The 24,370-nt window shown below is 44.6% G+C and overlaps 1 protein-coding gene across 1 annotated transcript in view; it reads left to right on the top strand.

Moving 5' to 3' along the window:
- The first annotated feature begins 1,859 nt into the window (after nt 1-1,859).
- Nucleotides 1,860-24,370, top strand: part of SERGEF (secretion regulating guanine nucleotide exchange factor) — a 194,197-nt gene continuing 171,686 nt past the window's right edge. The window contains 7 exon segments of the mRNA XM_059709066.1: nt 1,860-1,968; nt 7,659-7,794; nt 9,163-9,318; nt 11,746-11,840; nt 14,709-14,769; nt 17,138-17,251; nt 19,890-19,952. Coding sequence (XP_059565049.1) covers nt 1,909-1,968; nt 7,659-7,794; nt 9,163-9,318; nt 11,746-11,840; nt 14,709-14,769; nt 17,138-17,251; nt 19,890-19,952 — 685 coding nt within the window. The 5' untranslated portion in view covers nt 1,860-1,908.

Genomic DNA, 24,370 nt, shown 5'->3' with positions numbered 1-24,370 from the left:
AATTTCTCAGCACAAATTGCACAGCAGCCTGTTTTGGGTGCCAGTCCGGAGGGATACAGACCAAGCTCTCTAAGTAGCACTGCTGAGGCCTGCCTTTCTCTAGACATGAGATGAGTGTGGGCTCAGAGCACATTGACAACTATTGCACATATTCTACCAGAATTCCTTCTCATCCTCTCCAACTCTTTCATAGACTGGAGGTCATGCACTGGTTTCTAGACACCTCCTTCACAAGTTATGCGTTGGTGGTCTTGTACCTTACTTTATAATGTGGGAGTAATTAGCAATCATTGACTTGAGGGTTCAGCCAAAACGGAGACAAGAAGGGGGTCCTATTTTTACGTCCTATTACACATGCTTGAAAGGAATTGTCAGAGCAAAAAAGGCCAATCATATAAAACAATCAGCAAACATGGTATAGTTTTTGCACATCAAGTTCCCGCGAGAACAAAGAGCTGCTTTGCCTCTCTATAAAATATTTTTTAAAAATATTTAAAGGGTGAGCACACAATAGAGTATACAGATGTTATATTATAAAGTTGTACACCTAAAATATATGTTATTATCCAAAGTAATCCCAGTAAATTTAAGAAAAAATATTTTAAACTGCAAGAATAACTTACAGTTTAAAATATTAATCGGTTGCCTCCTGTACACCCCCTACTGGGGATCAAGCCCGCAACCCAGGCCTGTGCCCCTGACCAGAATTGAACCAGGACCCTTCAGTACACAGGCCAACGCTCTCTCTATCCACTGAGCCAAACTGGCTAGGGCATAACTTGCAGTTTAAGTCTTTGTGCACAGCTCTGATTATTTTCTTGTGATAAATTATCAGATGTGGAATTACTGGGTAAATATCTATCTTCATATTCCTAATATGCATTGCCAGATTTCCTTCAGGAAATTTGTGCTTATTTAGCTTCCACCAAAAGTGTATGAGGATGTCTGATAAAAGCCATTTTATGTGAAAATCTTTGTTGGACGAAAATTACCCAGTATTGTTGATCAGAATCAGGGCAGGACCATGCACAGAGCACTGAGAGTCAGAAGGCTGCCCCAGCAGGAGTCCCCAAACCAGGCTCCTCATTGTAAGTTCCCTATACCTACCAGGCACTGAGGTCGACACCAGCCCAGCGATATAAGACACTACCCTCATCTACCCTCCCTTAAATTTTGCAAATGCGCCCCAGAGCAGGCCCAACGAGTTCCCCCTAAGACCCTGAGGCAGGACTCTTCCCACCGCTTCCCAGGCTCACTTCCTTCCCCATCAAATGGTGATACCATGTTAGTCCCTCTGGGCTGTCGTGGGACTCCAAGGGGATAAAAATGTGAAGCAGTGTGGTGCAATCTACAGAATTATTACTAAAAATAAAGGCAAAGGCTTGGCTGGTTTTGCTCAGTGGCTAGAGCATCGGTCTTCGGACTGAAGGGTGGCAGGTTCCATTCCGGTCAAGGGCACATGCCCGGGTTGTGGGCTGGATCCCCAGTAGGGGGCGTGCAGGAGGCAGCCGATCAATGATTCCCATCATTGGCGTTTCTCTCTCTCCCCTCCTCTCTGAAATCAATAAAAAAGAAAATATATTTTATATATGTTATATATATATGTAAAGGCAAAGAGAGACCCTGCAAAACTGGAGGCCGAGGGCGGAGACGCTCAGAGCGCGCGGCCGGGCCACTGGGAGGCAGCTTGCGAGGCTGTTGTTAGGCTCTCGCCTGCTCCTGATTCTCCGCCGCAAGGTGCAGCCCGGCGGCCCCGCCCCCGTCCCCCGCGCAGGCCCCGCCCGCTCTGGCCCCGCCCCCGCCCCGCCCCCGCTCCGGCCCCGCCCCCGCTCCGGCCCCGCCCCCGCTCCGGCCCCGCTCCGTCCCCCGCGCAGGCCCCGCCCGGAAGCGTCGGTAGAGCGGCCCCGCATGGAGCTCGAGCCCCCCTCCTCGGATGCTACCTCGGCGCCCGCCGCGCTCTTCGCCTGGGTGCGTGACTCCGCCCCCGCGCCGGGGCGGCTGGGACTGAGGGGCGCGCGGAGGCGGGGAGCTCCCGGCCTCCGCGTGGGCGGTCCGGGGCTGGGTGGCGGAGATTCGAGCCCGGCGCTGCCTCGGTTGGAGGATCCTGGGCCGGGGGCGGAGGAGGAGAGGGCGGAGGGAAGGGTCTTCGCGGGGTGGCTGAGGGGGCCTGCTGGCCGGTGGGGTCGGGCCGGAGGGGCTGCGGCTCAGTGGGAAGGACCTGCCCCCAGGGCAGAGCGTCTGGTTCTGCCTGAGCTCCGGGACAGACGGCGTGGATGGCCCCGAAGAGAGAGGATCGCCCGTCTCGGACCCTGTGGGTCACCGGGGCCCCGCACCCTGCCTGGCCCGGAGGACAGGGCCGTTCCCCAGCCCCGCCCCAGCCTGGCGGGAGCCTCCTTCCCAGTGCGGCCTGTGGAGTGTGGCGGCGCACAAAGGCAGAGACCCTGCACCATCGCCGCCGTTCTGCTGTGGCGGGCGCCTGCCCGTGTCGGGGCGCGGGGTCTGCGCGGTACGGGTTTGACTGGCGCCCGGAGAGGCAGGGTCCCGTTTATGTCCTGGCTGGGGGAGAGGCGTGCGTGGCAGGTCCTCCGCCGGATGCCCGGGAGCCAGCAGACGCGGTGTCTTAGTTTCTCATAACGTGTATCCCGGTGTTAATGCCGGGTGTCATCTGTGGATGTCAGTCTCCCTGGCTAGAACGTCAGCATCAGCACGGTGGGTGCTGAGCCTGTCTTGTTCACGGTGCCTGGCACATGGCAAGGGGCTCAGTAAATATCTGTTGACTAATACCTGTTGTATGTGACCCCTGGGCTGGTCTTTTGGGGAAAAACACGAGTGAAAGACTTAACGCTTGGGGTGGGGGGTGGGTGTGGGTGTGGGTGGGGAGATACCTATATTGCTGTGAAAACCAGTATATGTTCGCTAATTTAAAAAACGGTGATTATCAGTACAAGGAACACTTGTTGAATGTCAGCTGCAGACTCGCAGAAGGGGGAGTGTGGCGTGGCCTGAGCAGTCTGGCCGTCTGAGTATCTTTGAGGTGATACTTGACCTGGTGGTGGAGTTGGGGATTGAATGTGTGCCTGGGGTGGGTGGTGTCTCTGGCTTTTCCCAGGCCAGAGACGGGGGTCTGTGTGGACAGAGGAAAATCTGACAGAAAAGGCCTTTCCGCTGTGGCCTTGTCTGTGCGGAAACAAAAAGGCTGTTGCACCTAACCCACCGCTGTGCTTGGAGACCTGATGGGGTGTTCTTCCAGCTGCGTTACCTGTGTATTAGTTTGCTAAGGCTGCCATAACAAAATGCCACCGATTGGGGGGCTGAAACCATGGACATTTATTTTCTCACCGTTCTGGAGGTCAGAAGTCTAAGATCAAGGTGTGAACAGGTTTATGTTCTTGTGAGGCCTGTCTCTTGCTTAGCGACGGCAGCCTTCTTGCAGTGTCCTCAGAGGGATTTTTCTCTGTGCAAGAGCATCCCAGTGTTTCTTCTTATAAGAACACCAGTCATACGTTCTGGTGTCGGGCCACATGGTTATGACCTCATTTAACCTTCATTGTCTTTGAAAAGCCCTGTCTCCAAGTCTAGTTCCATTCTGAGCTCCTGGCGGTTAGGGCTTCAACAAATGAATTTTAGGGGAACACAAGTCAGTGTCTTATTATTTCTTTTCTTAGCCATCCCAGGGACTGTTTACCTCCTTGGAGTTGTGTGTGTGTGTGTGTGTGTGTGTGTGTGTGTGTGTGTGTGTGTGTGGTGTGTGTTGCCTGGAGGCAAATAGAGCTGTAATAGGTTGTATTAAAATTTCATTTTGCTTTGCTTTATCATGGATTTAGGGCCTCCTGTTGCATTACAAAAATTTGGTATCGTAATTTGAATTCCATAATGCCAGTGTCTGACTTTCTGTTCAGCAGCCTGTAACCTGGGTCATTGGACAGCCACGAGAACTCAGGGCTAATGGAGAAATCCTGCGCATACACCCTCCACGTCACCCTGTGCAAGCATTTGATCTTTCCTAGGTAGGGACTCATAGGGTCTTATATTCATTCACTATAACATATATGCACACCTTTTCTGGGCCGGCATAGATTCAGATGCAGGGGAAACAGCAGTGAGCAAAATAAAGTTCCTACCTTCATGGAGTTTACTTTTTAGGTGGTAGACAGTAAACACATAAACATATATAATGTTATGTCAGGCAGTGCTGTGAAGAAAAAGAAAGAAAGAAAAAGTGATGGGGATACTATGTTAGATAGGGTCATACAGTCAGCCTCTTGCCAGGTAAGCTCTGAGCGGGGTCATTATACTTATTTATTTATATATATATATATATATATATATATATATTTATTATATATATAAATATTTATATATATAAATATTTATTTATATATATTTATATATATTTATATATTTATATATATATTTATATATATATTATTTATATATATATATATATATTAATTAGAGGCCCGGTGCACGAACTTTGTGCACTGGAGAGGGGTGGGGAAGGGGGGGTCCCCTCAGCCCAGCCTGTGCCCTCTCGCAGTTCGGGACCCCTTGCTCCTTACTGCCCACCTGCTCGCTGCTCCTTACCACTCGGCTCACTGCTCCTTAGGGCTGCCGCTGCCTTGGAGGCAGGAGAGGCTCCTGCCACTGCCGCTGCACTTGTCAGCTGTGAGCCCAGCTTCTGGGTGAGCGGTGCTCCCCCTGTGGGAGCACACTGACCACCAGGGGGCAGTGCGCATCATGGCAACCGGTCTTTCCGCCCTTTGGTCAATTTGCATATTAGGCTTTTATTATATAGGAGATATATATATATATATATATATATATATATATATATATATAATTTATTTATTTATTTTTTCTTTATTCTTAGAGACAAAGTTGCCTACCCAGTTATGTGACTATGGGAAATTTCTTAACCTCTCTGAGCCTTAGTTTTTTCATCTGTACAATGAGAACGACAATGCCCATCTCCTCTGTTATGAGAGTTAAAGGTGATTGCCCAGCACAGGGAAAAGCACTCAGTAATCGGTAGCTAATATTGCCCCTGATGGCCTCTGGGACCTGTGTCCCTGCCATGGCTTGCTTTTCCAGCATGGAGTCCTTGCACCCCAGGATGACATGGGGCAGGAGTTTGTTTTTAGGTATGTATGTATTTTTTGTAGTTTCATTTTTTTAAAATAGATTTTTACTGATTTCAGAGAGGAAGGGAGAGGGAGAGAGAGATAGAAACATCAATGATGAGAGAACCATCAATGGGCTGCCTCCTGCATACCCCCTACTGGGGATGTGCCCGCAACCCCGGCATGTGCCCTTGACCAGAATGGAACCCGGTACTCTCCAGTCTGCAGGCCGACATTCTATCCACTGAGCCAAACCAGCTTGTTGTTTTAAATCACTTTTGCTCATTCAGGCATTTTAAAAACAAACACATTTAAAGATTTTATTACTCATCTCTAGGAAATACTAGCCAGAAGCAGATACCTGGAGAAATTATAAGGATTCCTGAAATCTTAATTAGATTCTCTCAGCAGGTCCACAATCCATTCTCTTCAATTTCAAAAACAAAAAGCTCTGAACACCCCAAACTGACCTGACATAGGCTGTTTATAGTCTTTGTCTACTTACTCTGAGTATGTGTACCATTTACTGCAGAAATAATACTGTTGTTTAAGGGGTGCTGCTCCTGTACCTTGCAGAAGTCTATATGATGTATGTATTACTTTTCTACAGTCCGTAAAATTCTGATCTGAAACGTATCTGGCTGCAAGGGTTTCAGATTAGGGATTGTGGACCTTTACTGTATAATAATGATAGACATATTGTCCCCTTACAGGGATCTCACCATGTGAATCTCAGAGTCACAAAGCATAGTACTAGGAAAGGCCCTTAGAGATCATTGCCACCCTCTTTCACATACTAGGTGTACCAGTTAATAATGTGGATTTTTTTCAATAGATGGAGTCACACATGTGTTGATATATATGTGATTTGATATATATGCTATTTTGTTGTATTGACAGCAAGCTTCAAAATTTCATATGTCAAATTTTCTGAAGGTGTTAACATCATACATATTTTTACGCTTAAAAATGTCGAATTCCGTGCCAAAAAAGCATTTGCAGGAAGTTTTAATTCATTAGTTATTTTGAAGAAAAGTGCTGCTGAATACTTCGGGAAGCTTATGGTGAACATGCTCCATCTCAAGATACTTGTGAACGCTGGTTTAAATGCTTTAAAAGTGATGATTTCAATGTGAAAGACAAAGAATATCCAGGTCAACCGAAAAAGTTTGAAGACCAACAATTACAAGCATTATTGGATGAAGAAGCATGTCAAACTCAAAAACAACTTGCAAAAAGAGTAAACGTTGCTCAGCAAACAATTTACAAGCAATGGGAAAAATTTTAAGGGAAGGAAAATGGATGCCATATCAACTGAACGGAAGACAAATGGAAAACCAAAAGCCATCAGTAAAATGGTGCTTCAATGGCACGAAAGAGTCTTTTTTGCATTGAATTGTGACTGGCGATGAAAAGTGGATTTATTTTGAGAGTCCCAAATGCACAAAATCATGGCTTGATCCAGGTCAACCATCAACATCGACTGCAAGGCCAAATCGCTTCAGAAAGAAGACAATGCTCTGTGTTTGGTGGGATCAGGAAGGTGTGGTGTATTATGAGCTTCTAAAACCAGGTAAAACCCTTAATACTGATCGCTACTGACAACAAATAATCAAGTTGAACCATGCTTTGATCGTGAAACGACCAGAATGTTCCAGAAGACACGGCAAAGTAATTTTGCTTCATAATGACGCACCATCACATACTTCAAAACCAGTTAAAGACATGTTAAAAGATCTTGCCTGGGAAGTATTAACCCACCCACCGTATTTACCAGACCTTGCTCCTTCAGATTACCTCTTGTTCCGCTCGATGGCACACGCACTTTCTAGCAGCACTTCAAAACATAGGAAGAAGTGGAAAATTGGGTCTCTGCATAGTTTGCCTCAAAACAAGAAAAGTTCTATTGGGACGGTATCAACAAATTACCTGAAAATTGGGGGAAATGTGTAGCTAGCGATGGACATGACTTTGAATAAAGCACTTTTGATGTTTCTCTTGAAATTGTCGTGTTTTCTTTGATTACAAAATCCGCCTTTATTAACCGGTACAGATGAAATAACAATGACATGCCCTGCTTGAGGGCACAAAACTCATAGCTAACTTTGATTACAGAGAGTCGTTACTGGTTTTCCCTGTGGGACATGGGGAGAAGGGACAAGAACTAGTCCTGGCACTTCGTTTCTATTTCCCTTCATTATTTTTTTTCTTAGCCATCCCAGGTAATTCGATTGTATCAGAAGGAACTCCCATGTTGTCCTCAAAAGCAACATAGGGGAGCTGGGGCATTGGAAGGGGAAGGTGAGGAGTATCATTGGTTAAGCTGGGGATGCTAAGGGTTCCTCCCACCTGGCAAGCATAGTGTTCTGGGGATGGAGCTGCCTTCTAAGTGTGGGTTGCATATAATAGCCTCTTAAGAATGAGCTTATGAAATCTCATTTGTATATAGACTCTGAGATGTTGTCGGGGTGAGAAAGGTAGAGCGGTAAATAAAGGGGTTTCCATACTTTTTTCATCCTTGGTTTATGTTATTTCTAGGGTGCAAATAGCTATGGGCAACTTGGCCTTGGCCATAAGGAAGACGTGTTTTTGCCCCAACAACTGAATGACTTCTGTAAACCTGTGTGTGTCAGGAGGATCGTGGGAGGAGGGGGCCACTCTGCTGTTGTCACAGGTAACTTTCTTTCAAGAGTACATAGCCCCTTGTTTTCTTATTTAGACATTTCCCCCTAGGATGTTATATTACCATTTTCCAGCCTTTTGTATTTTGCAGAGGAAAACATTTTTGTAAAAGAGCCAAGTTATCTGAGAATCCTAGATTGTCAGAGCTGAAAGAACTTCAGAGATTTGGGCTCTCCTGAAACTCCCACCTCCCTCCCCCTCTTTCTATCTCATTACACAAATGAGGCTCAAAGAAGAAAACTGATTGCTTAAGATTATAAGACGTATTAGTGGCAGAGTTGCAGACTATGTCACATTTTATACCATAGATTGCTACTTAACTTTCGCATATGAGCTAGGAGTCTGCAATTAGCTTGTGTATTCCTTGAGAGCAAGAACTTTGTATTTTCCTTTATTTCCCTTGCAATAACTAGGATGGAACTTAACAAGTACTACAAGTGCTACAACATTGTGAAAGAGGGCATAGTGCATCCTGGTGAAGAACGCAAACTCTGGGTTCAAGTCCTGGTTCTGTTATTTATTATCTGTATGGCCTTAGACAAATTACTTAATTCCTCTCTGTCAGTTTCTTTTTTATTCCATGGGGACACTAATGGTGGATAAAAAGAACCACTGAATTAACGGCTGCATGTTATGGTCCTTGGCACTTTTGGACCCACGAAGAAATATTAAAAATTACATTTTACAGCTGTATTGATGTAAAGATTAATATAATCCAGGCTAGTTTTAGTATTATATATTCATTATTATTACATTTATTTTTCTGATTTTATTTTTTTAAAGTATATTTTTAGTGATTTCAGAGAGGAAGGGAGAGGGAGAGAGAGAAACATCAATGGTGAGAGAGAATCATTGATTAGCTGCCTCTTGCATGGCCCCCACTGGGGATCAAGCCTGCAACCTAGGTATGTGCCCTGACTGGGAATCAAACTCTGATCTCCTGGTTCATAGGCCATTCCTCAACCATTGAGCCACACCAGCTGCGGTTTTTCTGATTTTAAAAGAATTTAAAATTAAAACATTTTTTTGTGGGCCTCTAAAGGTATTGTGGGCCCTAGGCCCTGTGCTTAAAGGATAAGTTGGCCCCACACAGAAACCTCTTAGAACAATACTTGGTACTGTCCAAGTGCAGAATAGATTTGGCTTTATTGTTACAGCAGGTGCTCAATTTGGTGATTAGCTGGCCACTACTCTAGCACTTGGAGTTTCCATTTAGATACTAGATTTGAGTCCCTTGGCCTAGTGCCATTTGGTTCAATGCACATTAACATACATGGCTTATTAATGTGGGTGGGAAAAGATCTTTGGCAGTTGTAATTTCCCCTGTGCACACTATCACCAAAGCCTTTGTATTTTACAGATGGAGGAAGCCTTTTTGTTTGTGGCCTGAACAAAGACGGGCAGTTGGGGCTTGGTCACGCAGAGGATGTCCTGTATTTTACACCCTGCAAATCCCTCATTGGCTGTCCCATTCAACAGGTGGCCTGTGGCTGGGACTTCACCATTATTCTCACAGGTGAGTTCACTGCTAGGGGAATCTTTGTCACCACAAAGGCTTTGAGTGAGAAGAGCACAATGGTGGTGATGCTGATTAAATGAAAGCCTCTTTGGGTTTAAAACATACACACAAATGCTCTCTATGGTTGTCAAAGAAAGTTATGAGGTGGCTTCTGCAAGGAGAGTTTAAACAGTGAAACTTTGGGCAGGAAAACTTTAAAATATATATATATATATTTTTATTGATTTCAGAGAGGAAAAGAGAGGGAGAGAAACATTAGTGATGAGAGAGAATCATTGATTGGCTGCCTCCTGCACCCCCCTCCTGGGGATCAAGTCTGCAACCCAGGCATGTGCCCTTGACCGGAATCGAACCCGGGACCCTTCAGTCCGCATGCTGATGCTCTATCCACTAAGCCAAACCGGCTAGGGCTGAGCTGGTAAACCTTTGCCAGAGACTGGGGAATGAACTAGATCACCTTTGGTGGCCACTTCCTGTCCCAGAAGTTCATGATAGCTGCATGGCTGGCTAGGTGGACAGGAGTGCCAGCTGCGGTTACTCACAGGGGAAGGTTGTAGTTGCCACAACAGTGATGGTAGCTTTCCCCTTGCAAAATATGAATATAATTGGGCAGAACTGTTCTGTTTCTGTGAAGCCAGATAGCAGAATAGGATGTAGAGGGATAGGGGCTAAGAGTTAATAGAATACAGTTGGTCCTCTGTATCCGCAGGTTTCACATCTGTGGATTCAACCAACTGCTGATCAAAAACCGAATACCAAATGGTACATGTTGTTCTCTGCCTGGAACAGCCCCTCTCTTGTCTCTCTGGTGAACGCTTGTCCCATCATTACAGCCCTGCTAGGGTGTCTCCATCTCTCTTATATGGAGGGGTTCTGTACTGTGTGTTGATTATGGTAGTAATTATTAGAATCTAAATAATAGTTATCATTTATGTAGTATATACAGTGGGGCCTTGACTTACGAGTGTCCCGACTAACGAATTTTTCGAGATACGAGCTGTCTCTCAGCCAATTTTTTGCTTTGAGTTGCGAGCTAAAATTTGGGTTATGAGCCAGCTTCAGATACCCCACTGCTAGTTGGTGCAGTGAACGTCACAGTGAACGCCACAACATCAGCCCAGCATCACATGTCTCACTCGTTCACTTTAAGATTTGACATATGAGTAATTTGAGTTACGAGCTCCGTCACAGAACGAATTAAACTCGTAAGTCAAGGGCCCACTGTACAGTGTTTTCAGTCAATGATTAGGAATTCAAGAATGCAAAGGGCCAACTGTATGCATTGTCCCATGCTATTTTATATAAGGGACTTGAGTATCCTCAGATTTTGGTATCTGCAAGGGGTCCTGGAACCGATCCCCTGCAAATACTGAGAGACCACTGTAATGCTCTTGGGAATCAGTAGACAATAAATACTTTATCAGCTGACTTCTCCCTGGAAGTATTTTTGCCCCATCTAGCTGGCCATTAGGATTCAAAGGACCATCTATAATTTCTGACTAAAGTCCCTCTTTGTCACAGTCCTCTGGCAACAGCATCTTCTGACCATGTAACCCCACCAACCCCAGCCCTGCCTCAGACCCCTGTGGATTCTCACATGCATAGCTCACATCCCAAGCTTTTTAGCACAGGCCTTTAATTATTGTTCCCCACCTACTCCTGTTGTTGCCTTGGCTCTTATTCTCCTCACTCCCTTTACTTTTCTTTCTCATAATACCGAGTGGTACATGTTGTTCTCTGCCTGGAACAGCCCCTCTCTTGTCTCTCTGTGAACTCTTGTCCCGTCATTACAGCCCTGCTATGGTGTCTCCATCTCTCTTCTATGGAGGGGTTCTGTACCGTGTGTTGACTATGGTGGTAATTACTAGAATCTAAATAATAGCTATCATTTATGAAGTGCTCATTATGGGCCTGTGTTTTGGTTTTAGGGAGTCATAGATAACACTCTGTTTCCTTTCATATTTGGAACCAATTGTGAAATAGGTATAGAGACAGGTGGAGATCAAACTATTGGCTTTTTACTGATAAAGGCTAATTTGGAGGACAGGGTTCATTGTCAGGCCAAGCGGTTCTTTGATCCAAATTTATCCCCCAAACTCTAGGCCTTCCCTAAAGTAGAAACCCTTACTATGTGTCAGCCCAGAGTGCCTGTGAGGAAGGTGCCAAGCCACACGTGTTCTGTTCTTTCCTTCTCCCAAACTCACCAACTGGTTAGGTTACCCCTCATCCGCGAGAAAGCGGTGAGTATGGGAAAGGCAAGGAGAAAGGTCTGAAGTGTTAAAATAATGAAAATTGTGTTAATGGTTTGAATGTGCCGAAGCACAGGCCCTCACTCCTCTCATTCCCTTGGCTCCTTCAGTGTTTACCCATTGGTCACAGCTCTCTTACTACTTAGATTGTGACTTAAGTGTTTGTATTTTGCAGAAAATGGTCAGGTTCTATCGTGTGGATCCAATTCCTTTGGCCAGTTAGGAGTTCTTCATGGGCCTGGAAAATGTGTGGTTCCCCAGGCCATTGAGGTAAGGACATCACCTGATATGCACCTTGCCCGTGTCCTGTTAAAGAATTTCCAGGGTATTACAGTTATTCCTCCGCAGACGGGCTGAGTCTCTGAAAGCTGAAAAACAGTTTTTTCTGGGAAAAATTATCTTGGGGGCATGAAGGTTGTGAGTGGAAAAAAACACACACCCTCAGTTAATTCTCATACACTTTATACATTTTTGTGGAATAAAATAATAAAGATTATATGTTTTATAAAGACATTAATGACTTTTTATAATTCTAAAATTAGTAATCATGGGAACTATGTTAGAAATTGGTCCAGATAGAAGTGACTTACCTATCTATAGACACTAAATTAGGCAAATGGTATAAGCCAGTGTTGTCTAATAGAAATATATTGTGAGCCATATATGTAATTTAAAAATTTCTAATAGCACCATTTAAAAAAATAAAGAGAAATGGGTGAGATTAATTTTTGAAATAACAACTTTATTGAGATGTAATTTATATACCATAGCATTTACCCTTTAAAAATGTATGGTTTAGTGTTTTTTAGTATTTTCACAGAGATGTGCAGCCTTCACCATGATCTAATTTTAGAACATATTCATTACCAGGAAAGAAACTGTGCACCCAATAGCAGTCACTTCTTATTCTCCCCTCCCCTCCCCTTGACAACTACTAATCTACCTCTATGGATTTGCCTATTCTGGGCATTTCATACAAATGAAATTACACGATAGGTGGCCTTTCTTTTCTTTTATTGTGTGGCTTTTTATATCTGACTTCTTTCACTTCACGTGATGTTTTCAAGTTTTATTCATGTTGTGGTATGTAGGCAAAATTAATTTAAATACCTTTTAAATTAATCCAATGTATCCACACTATTATCATTTCACTTTATATGTCATTAATATATACATTTATTCATGAGATATTTTGTATTCTTTATTTTATACTAAGTTGAACTCTGGTGTACATTTTTGTGTCTCTACTCAATCTAGTCACATTTCACTTGTTCACTAATCACACGTAGCTAGAGGCCACTGTATTGAACAGCTTGAGTATAGAACAGGACTCCTGGCCCTAGTTCAGAACTCTTCACTGCATCTTACTTAGGATGTATAAATTTTGGTGCCGTTTATAGTGTAAGTGATCATAATAGGACTGTGGAATATTTTAAGAGAAATATGCTGGGATCCAAAATGAGTTTTGCCACCTAAGCTGCTCCACTCCTATCTGAAACTCTGACTCAGAGTGGGAGATCTGTTTTCAAGGGAGAGAGCTTGGTCTGTTTCTGTCATCTGCTGAATTACAATTGCTGGTCTGCGGGGTATTACTTGGGTCATGGTTTCCATGGTGCTTTAGTCTGTTTGGGCTGCTATAACAACATACCATAGACTGGGTGGCTTAAACAACAAGCATCTATTTCTCATGGTTCTGAAGGCTGGGAAGATCAAGGCACCAGCAGATTGGGTGTCTGGTAGGGCCCACCTCCTGGTTCACAGACAACCGTCTTCCTGCTGTGTCCTTTCATGGCAGGAGAGGCAAAGGAGCTCTCTGGGATCTTTTTTTTATTTTAATCCTCACCCGAGGATATTTTTCCATTGATTTTCAGAGAGAGTGGAAGGGAGGGGGAGAGACAGAGAGAAACATTGGTGTGAGAGAGACACGTTGATTGGTTGCCTGCAGCACGTGCCCCGACGGGCCGGGGATTGAGCCTGCAACCAAGGTACATGTGCCCTTGACCAGAATCAAACCTGGGACCTTCAGTCTGAGGGCCAATGCTCCAACCCCTGAGCCAAACCAGCTAGGGCTGAGAGCCTATTTTGAAAACCACCACAAGACATCTTGGAGAGGGCATCCCTTCACATATTTGGAAAGCATCATCAGAAGCTGTAGCAGGTAGGTTTGGCTTCACCTAAGGAGATAAATGGAACAGTGCACAGATGGAACAGGTGCCTGGGGAGGTGGTGAGCCTATGTGTCTGGGAGTAGGTGTTTGGTAGGGGTTGGATGGCCACTGGTGGGGTGTTGTGCATCGGCTCCTAGTGTTGGATGGGGATTGGATTAGATCCAAGGTCTGCAAACTAGAACCCTTGGTAAATAAAAGTTTTATTGGAACACAGCCACGCCCATTTATTTATGGCTTTTATGTTACAGTGGCAGAGGAGAGTAGTGTGACAGAAACCCTATGGCCTGCAAGGTCTAAAATATTTACGCCCTAGCTGGTTTGATTCAGGGGTGGGAGCACTGGCCCTCGGACTGAGGGTCCCAGGTTTGATTCCGGTCAAGGGCATGCGTACATTGGTTGCAGGCTCAACCCCTGGCCCCAGTTGTGGCACGTGTGGCAGACAACCAATCAATGTGTCTCTCTCACATCGATGTTTCTGTCTGTCTCTCCCCCTCCCTTCCACTCTCTCTGAAAATCAATGGTGAAGTATCCTTGGATGAGGATTAAAAAAAAAAAGATCCCAGAGAGCTCCTTTGGGTTGCAGGCTTAATCCCTAGCAGGGGGCGTGCAGGAGGCAGCCAATCAATGATTCTCTCTCATCATTGATGTTTCTATCTCCCTCTCCCTGCCTCTCTGAAATCAATAAAAATATATTTATAAAAAAATAAAATATTTACTGTCTGGGCCTTTATAGAAAATGTTTGCCAACCATTGTGTACTTGAAGGTCTCTCCATCTGGGAGAGGCATTGTGATAGGGTATTTAAAAAAGGTTTTTGTCTTTTAGGGATGCATGTGGGGGTGTTTATGAATGGGGGCTCTAAACCAATAGACACATAATGTGGGCCATGCTGCATTGTATTTGGGTATCAATTTCATAACAGTTTGGAGATGGATTATTCTGATCACTCAATCCTTTTCTCTGTTTTGACAGCTCCTGAAAGAGGAGGTTGTTAGTATTGCTGCTGGACTGAGGCATGCGTTAGCTGCTACAGGTGATCATTTTGCTTTTATTTAATAAATAGATGTTTAATAAGGAGAAACAGAATTTTAGAAGAAGTCAACTATAAGAAGTAACTCAATGTCCTCCTCCACCGCACTTGTGATTAAAGGGAGGGACGTAAGGCCAAAGTCATGTGGGAAAGCCTTTAGCAGGTAGGGAGGAAGGAAATAAACGTCCAGCTCTTTATTGTGTTCTAGGCATGGGGCTAGGCTCTCTTGATTTAATCAATACGCATTTAATCCTCACAGCCGTTCGGTTTTGTGAGTTACATTTTTATGTATGAAGAAACAGGCTAAAGTGCTTGCCTAAGGTTCAACAGGGAGTAAGGTAGTAAAAGGTAGAGCTGGGGTCAGAGTCTAGGATTCCAAGGCCCACTTTTTTGTCTCTGATGGCACTAGTAGGATTGTAATGTCTATTGATTTCAAAGCTTCAATGAGCTTGTCTCCTGAACCGTGAGAGGGCGATGGATGTAGGGCTGATTGTGTGTGAGGTTGAGGGTGATGAGTCGAGAGGGACGGTGGCAGGTTGAAGAGCAGTGACTCTTTTCTCTCTCCCTTGCTCATTTTTCTGCTCCCACTCCTGGGCTGAAGGACAGCCCTAACCAGCTGTGGCAGCTGAGGCTCAAGCGTTTGGTGAGTCCAGTTGTAGAGTGGGGAGAGGAGAGGAAGAGGCTGGTGTTGCACTGTGCTGATGGTGGTCTGGGGCTTAGTGTTGATTGTACATAAAAATCATTTAAGTTTTTCTTTTGAGATAATTATAGATTCACACACAGTTGTAAGAAATAAGATAGATCTCATGCACTCTTTTCCCGGCTTCTCCCAGTAGTAACATCTTTAGTAACTGGTGCAGCAGCACAACCAGGATGTCTGGGTACAGTCAGGATGCCGAACAGGTGCATCACCACAAGGACCGCTTGTCACCCTTTATAGCGACACTCACTTCCTACTTGCCCCACTCTTGTCCTAACTCTTGACAGCCACTCTTCCGTTTTCCATGTCTATAATATTGTCACTTCAAGAATATTATATAAATGGTATCATAGGGTATACAGCTTTCTCGGGTTGGATTTCTTTTGCTCAACAAAATTCCCTGGAGATTCATCCCAGTTTTGAGCACCAAATACTATCGCGGAGTAGTATTCCATGGTATAGAGGTACCACCATATTAGCTCAGGCTGCCACGACAAAATCCCACAGCCTGGGTGGCTCACACAACAGGAATGTATTTTCTTACAGCTGTGGAGGTGAGAAGTCCAAGATCAAGGTGCTGTGAGAACTGGTTTCTGGTGAGGCCTCTGTTCCTGACTTGCAGATGGCTGCCTTCTCTCTGTGTCCTCACATGGCCTTTCCTTTATACACACACGGACAGAGAGACACCACTGGTATCTCTCCTCTACTTATCAGGACACCACATCTATCAGATTAAGGTCTCACTTTTATGACTCATTTAACCTTTATTGCCTCCTTATAGGCCCTATTTCCAAATACAGTCACATTGCAGGCTAGGGCTTCCACATGAGTTTTCGGGGGACATAATTCAGTCTATAACAACCACAGTTTGCTTAACCAGTCACCCATTGCAGAACATCTGGTTGCTTCCACAGTTTGGCTATTAAGAATAAAGCTGTAAACATTTGTGGACAAGTTTTTATGTGACCATAAATTTTCATTTCTCTGGGATAAATGCCCAGGAGTGTGATTGCTGAGTTGTATGGTAGTAATTACACTTTTATAAGCAGTAGCTTCTCTTAGAAATTAACAGGGTGGAGAATTGCCTATCATGGGTTTACTCCCCCCTTTCCTACCAACTTTCTATAATTGCTAGCCTTATGTATACATTTCTGTCCAGTTACAAAGCAGCATAGCTTCTATTATGTATTGATTAACTTAATTGTAAGTCCTCCCCTCCCCCACTCATTTTGTAAATATTTCTAAAAGATAAGGACTCTTTCTGAAAACATTATTAAAATATTTTTATGGATTTTAGAGAGGAAGGGAGAGGGAGAGATAGAAACATCAAGGATGAGGGAATTATTGATCAGCTGCCTCCTGAACACCCCCTACTGGGGATCGAGCCTGCAACCTGGGCATGTGCCCTTGACCGGAATTGAACCCGGGACCCTTCATTCTGAAGACCGATGCTCTAGCCACTGAGCCAGAACAGCTAAGACTGAACATTAGATTTTGATTGGCTTGGTGGTAATCCCTGTGACCAGTCATAAGGCCCTTGAAGAAATAAGCTTCTCCATAATTCATGAGTTAACTGAGAATGAATTAGGAACCTTCCATAGCAGTGAAGTTCAAAGAACAATCTGGTCTTATCCAAATAAGCATTTTTTTTTTTTCTGTTCAATTGGGAAGCAAGTGGCATCGTGTTCCAGTGGGGAACTGGTTTGGCATCATCTGGACGGCGGTTGTGCCCTGGGCAGACCCTCCCACTGTTTTTGACAGCAAAGGAACCGAGCAGAGTGCCAGGTAAGGCCCTTATTTCTTCTGAGTCCTATATTGATTCTTTGTCGAGAAGTAGAGCCACAGGCATGCAGAAAATGGGTGAATGGAGTTTTGCTTTTGGTATTTCTTGGTCTCTGTGTCTTAACTCTCTCTGTTGGTGGGTCTGTTAGTCTTGTTGGGATTTTTGTGGACCCAATAAAAGCATCTCTCTTCACTGCCATAGTTTGGAACCCATTGAGAGGTAGATGCAAGTCAGGTATGTGGAGATCAACACGGTAGCTCTAGAACTATTCAAAGGTAGGTTGGAAGACATGGCTTAGGTGTTAAGGAATAGTGTGTAGCAATAGTAAACCTCAAAATTCTGAATCCCAGGTCGAATTTACCTACCAGGCACGAGAGCAGCTGCATAGAGTTGGGCCCACCAAGCTGACAGCACAGCTGAGAACACATGAGGAGGCACCCTTTCTGCAGGCAGCACATCCCAAGGGGAGCACCCAGAAGGACTTGCCCAGTTCCTTCTCCCAAAGGAAAGCAGGAGCCAGTGAGGATGCAGAGAGGGAGGCAGGAGTGTTCCCTGCGGGAAATCTCTCTACATGGGCACATGAGGAGTAGTCAGTAAATGCTCTGCCCACAGGTCTGTTGGTCCGTGTTTAGTTGGCCAGTTGTCTGTAGGACTTTCTCCTTTTCTCTCTTTCATGCTGGGACTCATTTTCATTCTTTTCTCTTCCTTCCCCCGCTCCCTTCCCTCTGCTTTGCACTCACTTGGTTGGCCTTTATATAGCACCATGTCTTCTTCTTCCTCTTCCTGTCTCACTCTCTTACTTTGTGACCCAGTCTACTGATGGTTGGCTGTAATGAAACCTTTACAGGAAACCTCTAACTACTCTCCTCTAGCTCAGAACAAAGAGGGATTTTAGAAGGTGGTAGGAAGGGGGGAAAGAAAAGGGAAGGGTATAGTGGGCACGATATACAAGATGTTGGGTTCATTCAGATTTTCCCAAGTCCTATAGGCTCTCCCCTTCCTCTGGGGGTGAGGTTAACCACCTGAAGGGTTAAGTTGGGGAGGGAGAAGGAGGCACTGGATGCTGGACAGGCAGTCCACTTCCCATGACATTGAAAACATTCAGAACATGAACTCAAACTTCCCAAACATTTTTTCCTGCCTCACCAAGGTATTTACTGCTCCCTGGGCGCATCCTGCTTTCTCATTCTTCTGTGCCTGTGGGCAAACTTTTACCTCTGCCTTTTCCCTCCTGTTCCCCCAGGAAAATCCTGATAATTTTTAAGGCCTAGCTCAGGTACAGCTTTCTAAGTAAAGACTTCCCCTCTTCTTGCCTCTGTCATATTTTCTCATGTGTGGATAGCACTGTATATTATATTGTTATGAGTTGTTCGTACAATCCTTCCCACACACCAAAGATTCTGCTTTCTATTTTAGCAGAGAACTGTAACTAGAAGGAATTAGAAATGCTGTTCTTATATTTGATTTGAACAGCCTGTTCGAGATCTGCTTGGGGCACAGCTTAGATTCAGAGTTGAACTGGGGGAACTTTCTGATGCGACATTAGAACAGGTCATCAGCTTCCTGCCCTTAAAGTCCTTCATTTTTTATTCCCCCACCTTACTTTACCACCAGCAGTTCTGGAGCTGGGACCCTGGGTGTCTCTCCTCACCTGGCCACCAGGAGCCCAGCGCTTCTTCTCTAGTTAATGCGGCGGAAATGTCTGCCGTGTCCCTTTCTCATTCCACAGGATGCTTTTTTTTTTTTTTAAATATATTTTATTGATTTTTTACAGAGAGGAAGAGAGAGGGATAGAGAGTTAGAAACATTGATCAGCTGCCTCCTGCACACCCCCTACTGGGGATGTGCCCGCAACCAAGGCACATGCCCCCGGCCGGAATCGAACCCCGGACCTATCAGTCCACAGGCCAACGCTCCATCCACTGAGCCAAACCGGTTAGGGCCCACAGGATACTTTAAGGTCGAGGGGCATTTTATTAAGACCCTAGTTAATTAAGCAGAAGTGTCAGAGAAAAAGAGTTACAGAATGACTGAGTTTCTCTAGCAGAGTTGATTGGAATTATACCTTGTCAGTAAAGGCAGTGTGATTAAGGGAGGAAAGTGTTGAGTTTAGAGATGGAAGGCAGGTTGAATTCTAGTTCTGCCTGTGTGTTTTTAGGAAGCCTGGGTGTGTATTTTAGTGCCTGCATGCGATAGTAGCTAAATGTATGAGATGCCATTTTTCTAGGCCCCCTTAGTGGACAGAGCTAGGAAATATGCATATTTATACATGCGCACACCCGTATCACTTTATCTGTCTCTACTAGAAACCATGAGTCTACACTGATTTCTCCAATGACAATCCAGTATCACATGGGCAATGCTAGCCTTCCACCTTTTCATATGTGTGTCTTTCCTCTCTGATAGTGAGAAATCTGGCTCCTTTGTCCTCAATAGATTTACTTACTTGTTTAACCCACTGGTAGGTAACCAGCTTCCCCACCACGTTAGCCATCCTCTTGGCAGTGCTCTGACTCAGACCTGCCTGCGCTGGCTAAGAGGCTCTCCCAGGCCCTGCTGGTGTTGCTCAGCCCCTTCTCTGCCCCGTTTGTTCTATTATAAATGTAATTTCAAAAAATTTTATTTTTATTTTTTTTGTAGGCCTAGAGAATTCTAAAGCAATTTGTGTTGTTGCTGGGTCAGATCACTCAGCTTCATTGGCAGGTAGGTACCAGCTCTTTCAGTTTAACGTGCCATCACAGCTCTGTATGTTTCTCCTTTAAGGGGTGATATTGGGGTACCAGAGGGAAGAGCACAGACTTTGGAGGCAGAATTCTGTTGTCACTATGCAAATGATCTTAGGCAAGTCACTTTCCCTCGTGGGACCGTTTCCTTGTCTATGAAATAGTTCATGGATAGTTCTGAGAACTAAATATGACAGTACATGTAACACATCCATATGGGCTTACTTCCTTTTCTCTGATTTTGTTTTCTCAATTGTACAATAGGGATAAGAATATCTTCCCTTCAGGGTAATTGTGATTATCAAATCATTAACCAGCAGTAAATTTATATGTGACATATTGTTATCTTATCTATTTAATCTATTTATTTATTAATTTCTTTTTTTTCGTCTAATCTATTTAAATGTCTAATATAACTATGTAAACTCTCTAGCTATCCTCTCTGTTTAATCTCAAACTAATCTTTCAAATTCATTTATCTCCCTGTTTGTTCTTTCTATATTTATCTATTTTATTTTACTATATATCTCTATTTTTATTGATATTTTATCTTTGTATCTATCTAATCTATGTATCCATATATCTAAATCTAGTTATGTATGTTTTTCTAATCTACTTTGTATTTTTATTTATTTCTTGATTCCATATCTTTGATCTATTCCTTTATCTAATCTTTTTTCTCTCTCACACTATATCTGTCTAGCTATACATCCATCCATACATTTGACACACCCAGTAAATACAGTATTTTCTGGAAAGTGAAGGTTGTCTTTTTCAAAGCCCAGATTCCTCTGCCCCCTGCTGGTAGACTGGAGACTATAGCTCTCAGAAATTTATTTTGGTTAAGACCTCACACAGTTAAATGCGTTACATTTTTAAGCAAAGGGAAACGACTTTCATGCATAGTGTTTTATGTGAAATTTAAGGTATGTATGTAGTATATGTAAATTAATTCATATTAATTTCTTCAACATCAGATTTGCAATGCAGCCCCACTGAGAAGCTGTTATTGTTTCTAAAGTACAGACATAATGTAAGAGCTTAAATACTTTACAAACTCTGAACTACATATAGTTTGTTACATAATGAATTTAAAACAGCCAAGAAAAGAAATACCTACTTTTAGCCCATGTTTCATATTAGCTAGATCTATACATATATGTTGAAAGAGTTGAGTTGAAATGAAGGCCACTTATAAAGGAAGGACTGGAGGCCGCAGGGCAGGAAGTGACTAGTTCATGTCCCACAGTCAATGAGGTTGGGAAAGGCATTCTTTTCTGAGGATAAGAGTAGGCTAAGAGATGTTTCTGCTCTGTTCTAATTAATTTGAAATGGCTGGCATTATATAAATCTAGAGATTCTCTAATTGCTTATAATATCAATTTCTTAAAAAATCATGTAATTTGTAAAGTTACTTATTCCATATATGGAACACTTTTATTTTGGTGTTTTTAAAACAGATGTTGAATTTTTATTTTATTGAGATGTAATTCATGTGTAAAATTTCCCTTTAAGTTGTACAATCTAATGATTTTAGTATATTCACAAAGTGAATTGTTTTTGGGTATTTTTAAAAAAGATTTTTAAATTGATTTTTAGAGATAGAGGAAGGAAGAAGATAGAAAGAAACATAAATGTGAGAGAGAAACATCGATCAGCTGCCTCCTGTACCCCCTGCTAGGGATTGAGCCCAGCAACCTGTGATTGTGCCCTGACTGGAAATTGAACCGGTACCCTTTCGGTGCATGGGAAGATGGCCAACCAACTGGCAAAATCAGCCAGGGCTGTTTTTGGATATTTTTAATGTCAGTTAAAAGTTGTCAAGATTAATATCCCTCTTTCCTCGTCCAGTTCAAGCTTTTAACACTTTGGGTCTTGTTCAGTGCTCTGGAAACCTTTTATTGGAGCTGTAGGTTATGTAACTATTTGACATTGCAGCAGACTTTAATTTTGCAACAGTGTAATGATCCGCATGTGGAAGGCCCTCTGTGTTTGCAAAAAGATGGTTTAGACTTACTAAGGTAAATAGAAGCTTATTACAGACACAGGCTCATGGCCAATGGCATCTTTAACCAGGTCATTTAATGACTTGAGACTTATCTGAAGGTCTCTTCTGCCTTCTTGCAAAGGATCATATTTTGCAAACCCTGGTGAAGCCCAGAGAGGCTGCATGAAATATACCATAGAAATGCAGAATGTCAGTGCTGCAAGGTCACCTGGGTGACAAAGAAGCTCCACGTATTTACACTCCCTCATTTTAGACTTGATGAAATAGAGGCCCAGGATGTGAAGCGATGTGCCCAATGTCAGAGTGACAGAGCAGCAGATCTGGGCCTTGAACCCTGAATCGTGGTCTAATGCCCTTTATACTGATATTGTTTGGCTTTTGATCAGTTTTTGAGACTATACCAGAGTACCCTAGGGCAAGCAGTACTGTAGCGCTTTATTGGAAGGTCACAGAATACAGTGGAAGCAGAAGATCTGGCTTCTTTATTCTGCTGACTCCTCATTATCCATATGATCTTGGAAGTGGTTTAACATCTTGGAGCCTTGGTTAATTTATCTTGTAGAAGAGTGCTGTCTAGTAGAAATACAATATGAACCACCTTTTGAAAAGTAAAAAAGAAACAAGTGAAATAATTTTAGTAATACATTGTACTTAACCCCGCATATCCAAGATATTATTCCAATATGTAATCAATATGGAGGTTATTAATGAGTTATGCTTTATTTATTTATTTATTTATTTATTTATTTATTACTAGAGGCCTGGTGCACAAAAATTTGTGCACTCTGGGGGAAGGGGGTGGTCCCTCAGCCCAGCCTGTGCCCTCTCGCAGTCTGGGACCCCTCGGGAGATAACAACCTGCTGGCTTAGGCCCGCTCCTGGGTGGCAGAGGGCAGGCCCAGTCCCTCAGTGCAGCCCCTGGTCGGGCTCAGAGCAGGGCCGATTGGGGAGTTGGGGCACCGCCCCCTGTCATGCACAGAGCAGGGCAGATCGGGAGGTTGTGATGCCACCCTCAGTCATGCTCAGGGTAGGGCTGATTGGGGGGTTGGGGCACCGCCCCCTGTCACACTCAAGGCAGGGTCGATGGGGAGGTTGCGGCGCCACCCCCTGTCATGCACAGAGCAGGGCAGATCAGGGGGTTGGAGCGTTGCCCCCTGTCACTCACAAAGCAGGGCCCATCATGGGGGTTGGGGCTCCGTACCCTGTCACGCGCAGAGCAGGGTTGATCAGGGGGTTGGGGAGCTCCCCCCTGTCATGCACAGAACAGGGCCGGTCAGGGGGTTGAGGAGCTCCCCCCTGTCCCTCACAGAGTAGGGCCAATAGGGGAGTTGGGGCACCGCCCCCTGTCACACTCAGGGCAGGGCCGATGGGGAGGTTATGGCTCTACCCCGTCACACACAGAGCAGGGCCCGTGGGGGGAGGGGTTGGGGCGCTGCCCTCTATCACCCACAGAGCAGGGCTGATCAGGGGGTTGGGGTGCCGCCACTGTCACACTCAGGGCAGGGCCGATGGGGAGGTTATGGCTCTTCCCCATCACACACAGAGCAGGGCCTGTGGGGGGGGCGTTCGGGCGCCGCACCCTGTCACGCTGATCCCGGTGCCGGGAGGCCTCGCGGCTCCACTGATCCCAGTGCTGGGAGGCATATTACCCTTTTACTATATAGGATAGAGGCCTGGTGCACGGGTGGGGGCCGGCTGGTTTGCCCTGAAGGGTGTCCTGGATCAGGGTGGGGGTCCCCACTGGGGTGCCTGGCCAGTCTGGGTGAGGGGCTGAGGGCTGTTTTCAGGCTGGCGGGTGACTGAAGCTCCCAACTGCTCCTTTTTTTCTTTTTTTTTTTTATTCTGGGCCAGCTTTAGCTCTGAGGCTTGGCTCCAGCTCTGAGGCCTCGGCTGCTGAAAGCAGGTATCTGGTTTTTTTGGGTTCTATAATCGAAACACTGTTTCAACTCTAGCTCTGAGATCCTGGCTGGCTGAAAGCAGGTTTCTGGGGTTTTGTTTAGCTTCTATATTTGTAACAATGTTTCAAACTGCACGCTCAGAGGCCGGCAGCGGCAGGCAGGGAACGTTGGCTTTCTCCGCCACTGAAGCAAGCAAGCCTCATGTTCGCTTCAAGTTGCCTGGCTGCCGGCCGCCATCTTGGCTGGCAGTTAATTTGCATATCACCCTGATTAGCCAATGGGAAGGGTAGCGGAGGTACAGCTAATTACCATGTTTCTCTTTTATTAGATAGGATAGTAAGTCTTTGCAATCCATTGCGCTTTTTTGTCTTACAACATATTTCAGTTTGGATTAGCCACATTTCAAGTGCTCAGTAGCCTCGTGTGAGGAACCTTATAGAACCTTAGAAAATTAGGGTTGGAAAACCCCTTAGAGATCACCAAAGGAGTCAC

Source organism: Myotis daubentonii, chromosome 9, assembly GCF_963259705.1.
Source record: "Myotis daubentonii chromosome 9, mMyoDau2.1, whole genome shotgun sequence".
NCBI lineage: Eukaryota > Metazoa > Chordata > Mammalia > Chiroptera > Vespertilionidae > Myotis > Myotis daubentonii.
The sequence above is the reverse complement of the archived record's forward strand: the minus strand, read 5'-3'. Positions and strand labels throughout refer to the sequence as shown.